Source organism: Panicum virgatum, chromosome 8N (assembly GCF_016808335.1).
Source record: "Panicum virgatum strain AP13 chromosome 8N, P.virgatum_v5, whole genome shotgun sequence".
In the NCBI taxonomy this organism is placed as follows: Eukaryota; Viridiplantae; Streptophyta; class Magnoliopsida; order Poales; family Poaceae; genus Panicum; species Panicum virgatum.
In genome coordinates, this window is record NC_053152.1 from 44872594 (window position 1) to 44882046 (window position 9453).

General features: G+C 44.9%; 1 protein-coding gene across 1 annotated transcript; it reads right to left on the reverse strand.

Annotated features, from left to right (window-relative positions):
• Positions 1-520: 520 nt before the first annotated feature.
• Positions 521-6593, reverse strand: LOC120685121 (protein FAR1-RELATED SEQUENCE 5-like). The gene is made up of 4 exons (XM_039966955.1): positions 6275-6593; positions 1586-1965; positions 987-1460; positions 521-865 (listed from the first exon to the last, which is right to left on the reverse strand). Exons 1-4 carry the CDS (start codon positions 6591-6593, stop codon positions 521-523), a joined length of 1518 nt encoding a protein of 505 aa, XP_039822889.1.
• Positions 6594-9453: the final 2860 nt, after the last annotated feature.

Below are 9453 nucleotides of genomic sequence, written 5' to 3' on the forward strand. Positions count from 1 at the left end.
CCTCAAAGGCATGGTCTGATTTACTTCCAGCTCTTCCAAGCCTCATCAACTTAGGCAGCAGCTTCGACATCCTGCACTGCTCTTTCCTTGCTTGCGCACCGATTCGCCCACCGTCGTGTCTATCCCATGTAACTTCTTCTTTTGCATCACGAGTATATCTCTTCAATATGTATCTCTCCGGGATTCTCCTCACTTAAAGGTGTGTGAAAGCTCTGATGATGTGCATGCAGAACAGACCTACAAATGACAGTGAAGTCAATCAGTTTTTTTACATCTGTAGTCTACCAGAGTTTGTAATTGCGGACTATTAGGGTTGCAATTGTGGACTACCATTGTTTGCAATTGTGGACTACTAAGGGTTGCAATTGTAGACTACTAAGGGTTGCAATTGTAGACTACCCATAGTTTGCAATTGTGGACTACTGGAGGTTGCAATGGTGGACTACTAGGGTTGCAATTTTGTGGACTACCAGAGTTTTTGCATTTTTTTTATTTAATCTACCAGAGTTTATGCATTCCTTTATCCATCAATCAGAGTTGTATTATTGAGCAATATCAATAGCAGCAGCAGCAGGAGCAACAGCACCACCATACCTGTATGTTCCCTTTGTTTGCACTCGCAACTATATTCACCAGCATCTTTATCCGCAACCACCCTGAATGCATGTTGGGCCCAGCAGAAGCTGCCCTCACCATTTTCATGCTTCACCGACCATCCATTTTTCACCCTTGGATCTGGATCAGGTTCAATCACAAACGTTGTGCTGTTATTGTACTGCTTCTTGTACTCTTGGTATACGGCCCTCGTGTACACCCTGCTTAGCTGCTCCTCAAACTTTGCTTTGCATGCTCGCACCACTTCAGCCTGCACCACCCATGTTTTTGTTTTGAAGTCAATATATGGACAGAGCACCAACTGTGAAGTAGTAATATTTGCAATTATCATATTTTTAAGGTAATCTTAGTTTCTTTTTTTATGCACTCACGTGTGTCTCCCCGGCGTCCATGTGGTCTGTGTGCTGAAGTGAGTCTAGCATCCTTTTAGCAAACATGTGCAGGCTTGAACTTTCATTAACATAGCCATCTTTGAGCACCTTATTCTGGCTTTCCGATCTCTGTGTTAATGTCATTCTGCCACAGTACATCCCCTTGAAGTAAGCTGAAATCCACCTCTCCCTTTTTTCCCACAGAGCTTTTATTGCAGGGTGTTCAGCAATGCCACATTCAACAACTAGCCTATTCCATTCGACTTCAAATTGCGTTGGCCCAAGTGGATAATTTATCAAAAATTCCAATTTTTCTTTCAGTTTCATATCCTTGTGTTGGGTGTAGAGCTGGTCCAGCTTAAACTCCCACAGCCTTAGGATGTGCCAGCGACAGTTTCTGTGATGTGTCTTGTCAAACACCACTTTTATCGCTTGCCTCATAGCTGGATCTTCATCTGGCAATACACAGTAAACCTGGGGGGAGATAGTGTCAAACACATGCAGTTTGCAATCCAGAGGTAACTAATATTGCAACCAGATAGAATGAAGTTTGCAATCATTGTATTGGATAAGAAATATGGCACACCTGTTAGGATTACATGGGGCTGCCGACCACCCATGCAGCTCTTGAAGGTCTCAAACATCCACCTGAATGATCCAGTTGACTCATCACCAATCAGCGCTTGCCCGAATGTCACATTCTTCAAGTTATTGTTGGCCCCAACAAACATGGGTAGTGGCATGCGCCTGCTGTTTGTTTTGTGAGTTGTGTCAAATGTAATGACATCTCCAAAGTCTCTGTACTCAGCCCTTTGGCTTGCATGACTCCAGAATATGTTCCTCACAACCCCAGTTTTTGGATCTGCATCCACATCCCAGTAGAAGTGCTCGTTTTTCTCCTTACACTCCCTAAAAAATTGGAGAAGCTTGTTAAGATCATCGTCTCTTTCTTCTCTAACCTTCTCTGCCTTCCTACAAGCTTTTTTTTTAAAAAAAAGCCTCAGTATTGTAAAAAAAAAATCTAGCACGGGAATGTTTGCAATTCAGATATGGTGGGAAAAAAACCAGCAGCACCTACATGTTTTTTATGTCCTTCTCTGTAAAACCCCACATATGCCTACCATCATACAAATCCGCCATCACATTTAATGCTGCTTGATGCGGAACACCATTTCTTGTCATTATATTAAATATGTCACACATGCCTTCTTCCATGTTCTTGTGCGCATGCATGTATCTGGTCATCCTAGGGGACGGTTCCAGTTTGTGGTTGTGGGCTTGCTCTACATGATCAAAGTACCAGAAACCCCGCTTCTTGTCATGCTTCACTCTGACATATGCAGGGCATCCGCATCTTTTCGATCCCTTTTCAGTTTTGTTGGGCTTCTCCCCCCTCTTTCCTTCATGCCACCCCTCCTTGGAACACACCCAATGATTGGTCTCTTTGCTAGTCCTCACTGTTCTTAGACTGAACCCAGCTAGCCTCACAGTCTCTATAAAACATGTAAGCATCGTCTTTTGTAGGGAACACCTGCCTCACTATTGGCACAAACACAGGGGCTATATTTGGATCCTGCGGGGGGCACAAAATTGAGTTTGCAATCCATGTCAATCTAAGTTGCAATTACCTAGTATCACATTACAAGACAAAACTAAATCACATTATGCAACTCGAATCACATTTTTTTTACAGACAAAAATTGAGTTCGCAATCCATATGAACCTAAGTTGCAATTACCAAGTATCTAAACTTGCAACTCGAATCACACCTTTTTTTTGTCTCAACTTTGCACGGGCCAGCATAGCTTTTTTTATTTACAGAGTGCTTACCGGGCAGACAACCTATGCAGCGTCCGGAGTCTGCAGCGATCCTGAAGGCAGGGTGGCGGGTGGCATCAGCGTCGTCACATGATGAAGCGGATCAGCAGATTCAGCTTCAGAGTTTTGCGCAGGAGCTTGTGTAGCAGCAGGGGTTGTCGTTGGGGCGTCAACAGTGGACAACGACACCATTGACAACGGCGCATTTGCTTCCCCATCCGAGGAGCATCGAGTTCTGAACGCCGCCGTATAATCCCCAAGCGCAACAAGTGCCTGGGAATCGCGGTGGGGCACTAGGGCCGGCGATGGAGGCTGGATCAGCGACGGCAGCGCCATGCCCCCAGGTGGATCCTCACCCTCTCCCGCACAACCAGATCGGGGGGCGCCCTCGTTGGAGGCGGCGGTGCCCCCCCCCCACCTAGGGCGATTCGGATGTTCCTCGATCTATTCAAAAAACTCACCCCCCCCCTCATTTATTTTATCCGGACGCCCCTTTTTCGAAGTCATCGCTCAAGGTTGCAATTGGATAGCTGTAATCAGTGCAACTGGTAACACAAAATGTTGCAATTTGTCGATCAATCGCGGTGGGCCACGCCAGGTGGACCCATATGCTGGGGAGCGGGGTGGGGGGCTCGGGTTTGGCCCACGTGCGGGAGGGTGGGCTGTGTCGGGCAGGGGCGCGCGCGGAGGCGCGCAGGATGGGAGGCGCGCGGGGGTGTGGGACTGGCGCAGGCCGGGAGGGGGTTTATGCATTTGCTGTAGCAAATGCAACAAGGTGCATTTTAGCATATATATATATATATATATATATATATATATATATATATATATATATATATATATATATATATATATATATATATATATATATATATATATATATATATATATATAGAGCCTTCCGGCTTAGTGCATCAGCGACGACATTTTCCTTACCGGGATGATAGTGCACTTCAATATCATAATCCTTAATCAATTCAAACCATCGACGTTGCCTCATGTTGAGATCAGATTGAGTGAAAATGTACTTGAGACACTTGTAATCAGTATAGATATTGCAATGATTGCCAAGTAGATAATGTCGCCATATCTTTAGAGCATGGACAACAGCCGCAAGCTCTAAATCATGGGTAGGATAATTTTCTTCATGTCGCTTGAGTTGACGAGAAGCATAGGCCACCACTCGGCCTTCTTGCATAAGAACACAGCCAAGACCGATGCGATAAGCATCACAATAAACATCGAAACTCTTGGAAATATCTGGCTGAGAAAGAACTGGAGCAGTAGTGAGGCGATCCTTAAGGGTTTGAAAGGCTGCTTCACAGGTTGGGGACCACTCAAACTTGACCCCATTTTTCAGTAACTCGGTCATAGGCTTCGCAATTTTAGAGAAGTTCTCTATGAACCGGCGGTAATATCCCGCAAGTCCAAGAAAACTCCGGATCTCATGGACATTCTGAGGTTGCTTCCAATCAAGAACATCTTGCACTTTGCTAGGATCTACAGCAATACCATCCTTGGAGAGGACATGACCAAGAAAAGATACTTCTTCAAGCCAAAACTCACATTTGCTGAACTTGGCATAAAGACGATGCTCTCTAAGCTTTTGGAGGACGATATGAATATGACGAGCATGATCTTCCTGAGTCTTGGAATAAATGAGAATATCATCAATGAAGATGATCACAAAGACATCAAGTTCCTCCATGAAGATGCTATTCATCAGATACATGAAATAAGCCGGCGCATTGGTGAGGCCGAAAAACATAACAGAGAATTCATAAAGACCATATCTAGTAGAAAAAGCCGTTTTTGGAATATCTTCTTTCCGGATCTTGATTTGATGATAACCTAATCTTAAATCAATCTTGGAGAAATATCGAGCTCCCGAGAGTTGATCAAATAAGATATCAATCCGAGGAAGAGGATATTTGTTCTTGACAGTGACTTCGTTTAACGGATGGTAATCAACACACATCCGTAAACTATCATCTTTCTTCTTCACAAAAAGAGCCGGGCATCCCCAAGGAGAGGAGCTCGGACGAATAAAACCCTTATCCAACAGAATCTTGAGTTGTTTCTTCAATTCCTTCAACTCATTGGGAGGCATTCGGTAAGGTTGTCTAGAGATAGGAGCAGTCCCGGGCATGAGCTCTATAATGAATTCCACCTTACGATCAGGAGGCATACCCGATAATTCTTCTGGAAAGACATCCGGATATCACAAACCACGGGAATATCTTCCAACGCCGTGGCTTTAGTACTCGCCAAGGCATATAAACAAGATTCCACCTTGGCAAGAGACAGTAAAACTCTACTCCCAGAAGGGTGCAAAAGATCAATGGTGCGGGGCCCACATTTGATAACTCCGTCATGCTTACCCAACCAATTCATCCCAAGAATCACATCTAACTCCAGCTTGTCTAGAATAAGAAAATTGGCTCGAAAAGTAACTCCCTCAATAAGAATTGGAACCTCACTAGCGAAGTGTCTGGCAATGATTTCCCCACCCGGTGATTCTATATGGTATGGCACTTGTAGGTTTTGCATCTCAAGCTTACTATGCAGCATAAATTTCTTGCTGATGAAAGAAAAAGTTGCTCCAGAATCAAAAAGAACCATAGCAGGGTGAGAATTGATTAGGAGCGTACCCATGAGGACTTCGGCATTCTCCGGAATTTCTTCGGCGGTGGTGTAGTTGAGGCGGCCACGTTTAGGAGCTTGTTGCGGCTTAATTTCTTGGCGCTGTGCTTGAGGTAGAGGATTATTAGGCCTGAGTGCATTGAAGGCACCGCCACGCCTCGGAGAGGGGCAATCCCTGGAGAAATGGCCTGTGCCACCACAATTGTAGCACGGACCCTTTGCGGCAACACCTGGATTGCTCCAATAGGCATTGACCGGCCTAGGAGCTTGTCCTTGAGGAGGTTGAGGGTGACGCACAATCTACATAGGACGGGGAGGTTGAGTACCCGGTGCCCGAGGTGGAAAAGGAGAAGGCCCCAGACGTGGACGTGAGGAGCTACCGCCCACAGAGGTAGGAGCAGGACACTTGTTCTTTGCATCAAGATTCTTCAACTTGTGCTCAGCTCTGATAGCGATATTCACCAAGTCATTGAAATCTTCAAACTTGGTAGTGGAGAGCTTGTCTTGTAACTCTGCGGAGAGCCCATCATACAGGCGTTCTTGCTTCTTAGCATCAGTGGCCACTTCTTCAGGTGCATATTGGGAGAGAGTGTTGAAGGCATTGACATAGGCCATCACATCACGACTTCCTTGAGTGAGATTCAGAAATTCCTTCTTCTTGATATCCATGATACCCTTGGGAATATGGAAGGAGCGAAAAGCTGTGCGGAACTCCTCCCATGTGAAGCGGTAGTTGGCAGGGTGAGATGCTTTGAAATTCCTCCACCAAGCCCCATGGGCATCATGAAGTTGGTGAGCAACAAAAAGAACCTTCTCATGGGGCTCACACTCAATAAGACCAAGCTTCTCTTCAATCACATTGAGCCAGAAATCCGCATCCAGAGGATCTTTCGAACCACGGAAGATGGGAGGATTGGTACGGAAGAATTCTCCGAACCTGTTCACTGGGGGCTCAGCTCTTGGACCATGGTTGCCGGCATTACCCATTTGATTGACTATGGTAGCCATCAGTTTAGTCTGCCGGGCTAGGACGTCCGTGAGGTTTGGGTGAACGAGAGGATTAGGAAGGGGAATCTCATTGTTGCGGTTGGTGTTGCCACCTGAACCATTAGCACCATCCCTTTCAGTTCCCGAACGCAACACCATCCTGTTAATAAACAAAACGGTTAGCAGTCAGGAATGAAAGATGGAGAATGATGCTCAAAGGCAGGGTGGAAAGACAACGTGTAGATAAAAATCTAACACACGATCAACACCGGAGTAGCAACTCTAAGAGATAGAGTAGATTTGGTCCACTAAGATTAGCAAGAACGAGTTCAACGAAATCTAGATCACGACACAATAGATTAGTTAGATGCAGGTTTGAAAACCAAAAGAAAGTATGCATGCATGCGAGGTATGAATGCAACATGACGTCTCCTCACATCGTGAGCACGTCTTAACGTTCTAGCACTCACTTACGACCCGAAACAACCGCATTGTCCAGCAGCACTACAACCCTCCTACTAGCGCTCAGGACAATGGGTGATTCTCATGTTCTCAACCCTGGTAGATGGCTCAAAAGGTTTCCAGAGGACGATAGGGTTTTTCTACGCTCCCATTACTCATGAAGACAAGAGGGGTTAAGCGCATTTTAATTAAACAAGTGAAGCAATAAGGAGGAATTAGTTCTAGGACCAAGGAAGAAAGGTAGCATTTCACCTTAAGTTCAAATTTTTAATAAAAGTAAATCTTAGTGAAAGTAATCAAATTTTATTTTACTCTCACCCCACTAAGCAAATTTTAGATTCACTTCATGGAACCTCAGCTCTGATACCCGTTGTGAGAACCGCCCAATTTGATACTATTTTAAATGAACCGCCGGTCATTATCATCCAGATGAGAGTTAACACGTGCTTGCCGGAGAGCGTGCCACGTGTTATCCCACATCTAGAGACACGAACAACCGACACGTCATTCATCCAAAATAATATCAAATCCGGTAGTCCCGGTATGTGCTCCAACATACGCCCAGGATCAGCATATGCACACACCGTTTACAATCGAATACATCGCCAATAATCCACAAAGAGCAGTTTACACACTTAATATTACAAGTTTGATATAGGTGCGTTCAAACTTCCTTTACAAGCCTTGGGCTCACGAAAGTCATATTAAACAGAAACATAAAGTTTATTGCATTTACATGCTCTCACGAAGCTCGATTACGATAAAGACTTACTAAAGTAATGACGCCTTGCTCAAGGACATCATTACAACCACCACGACCTACTCTTCCCCCGCGTTTGGATCAGCGGGGTAGAAGTGGCCGAACACCACTTCCGGCTCACCTGCAACTAGGTTTAGAAAGCACCCTGAGTACAAAGGTACTCCGCAAGACTTACGTGATTAAATAAGCAAGGATCATGCATTGGCTCAAGTAAAAGCTTTAAGGTTAAGTAATTATTGCATAAGCATTAGCTCTTTACCCTATCACCTATCAGAATTAATTAATCTTGCCCAACCCCAAACACTTTTAGTTGATTAAGAGAGTAATATAATCTATAACTGATCATAACTATAACATGAACCATTTCCATCACAATCGAAATTCTATGAGGAGTTCATGGGATAATGAGCTTGCTCATAACCGAGAGCGCGGCAATTCGAATTGATTATAACCTTGCAAGGGTGTACTACTTTACCCACACGACGTGAGGACCATGCGACTCACCCAACCGATCACATCGGGCAAGGGGGTACTCCCGTCAACCGTTCCCAACAAGGCTCGATCATTGAACCTCACACCTAGATTACGAGTAGAGACTTAGTTCCACCAGGGACATCTCTAAACTTTCCTACACATAGGTCCACCTGGGGGACACACTAAGCCTCTCTGCATAGCCCGTAGCCACGTATCTAGGAGTGCACATCAATGATCAAGTCAAAGAAGGTAATTGGCTTATCCATACCATTATATTGGATATGTGGTAGCACGGAAAGGTGCTCAAAACCGACGTCGTCCACTCGGTCCTTAATCGATCCAAGCAGACTATGCCCATGTGACTTCATTCTCTAGGCCCTAACATTCCGCTCGAATCTCGGTACTCCCACTTCATCGCTCGAATCTCGGTACTCCCACTTCATCACCACCCAAACCGGACCAGTGCGATCAAGGATTATCGGTAAGTGTGATCCTCCAAACCATTTCTGTCTAGCGAGCAATAGAAGTATTCTAAGCAGGGCTAAGCATCTAGTCAAGTTAAGTACTTAACTATCTAACTAGTGCCAAGAATAGGGATAACAAATCAAGGATGGATTATGCATAAAGACAGGTATATGAAAGGATCTAAAGATGCCTAGAGGGGGGTGAATAGGCAATCTGCAATTTAAAACACTTAACAAAAAGATCAGACGCAGATTATTCCGGATACTCCGGGTATGTGCCCGGATACTCCGGGTTTGGTGGTCCGGAGTATCCGGAAATATATCCGGAGTCTCCGGGTTTGAACGACCTGAAACAAAACTGCAAGAATCTCTATAAGAAAAGTAGATCGAGCTAGAGAATGAGTACCAGGGGTTCCTTAAGATTGATATCCAACAAACAAAGTTCACTAGAAACTCGTGAGTGAGTAGATCGAGCTCAAACCCTAGAAAAGAAGTCTCACAAGCAAATGACAATGAAATCAAGTAAACTAATACAGAGGAGACAAGGATTTGTTTCCCGAAGTTCACACCCGAAGGTGCTACGTCTCCGTTGAGGAAGGATTCGAGAGACGGTGCTCAAGAACCCCTATGCTCCTCTTCCAAGGGCGAGATCACCTCTCAAGCCCAAGGTTACTTACTATGGATTCCTCGGTGAGGAATGAAGCTTACAAACTTCTTGTGCAGCTCACAATCTTGATTGAGCAATCGCAAGCACGCCTAGCCGTCTAAGAGCACAAGGCTCCAAGAGTAACAAACTTGAATCCGCGGGCTTGACCAAAAACAAGTGCTCAAGAGATGGAAATGAGGCTCACTAGCACTA

Coding starts and splice junctions, on each gene's coding strand:
- LOC120685121 (XM_039966955.1), bottom strand. CDS start 6,593: ATGGTGTTGCGTTCGGGAACTGAAAGGGATGGTGCTAATGGTTCAGGT. Junction 1,966..6,274: donor GAAGCTTGGTCTTATTGAGT/GTGAGCCCCATG, acceptor TTAAAAAAAAAG/CTTGTAGGAAGGCAGAGAAG. Junction 866..986: donor TGGACGCCGGGGAGACACAC/GTGAGTGCATAA, acceptor TGGGTGGTGCAG/GCTGAAGTGGTGCGAGCATG.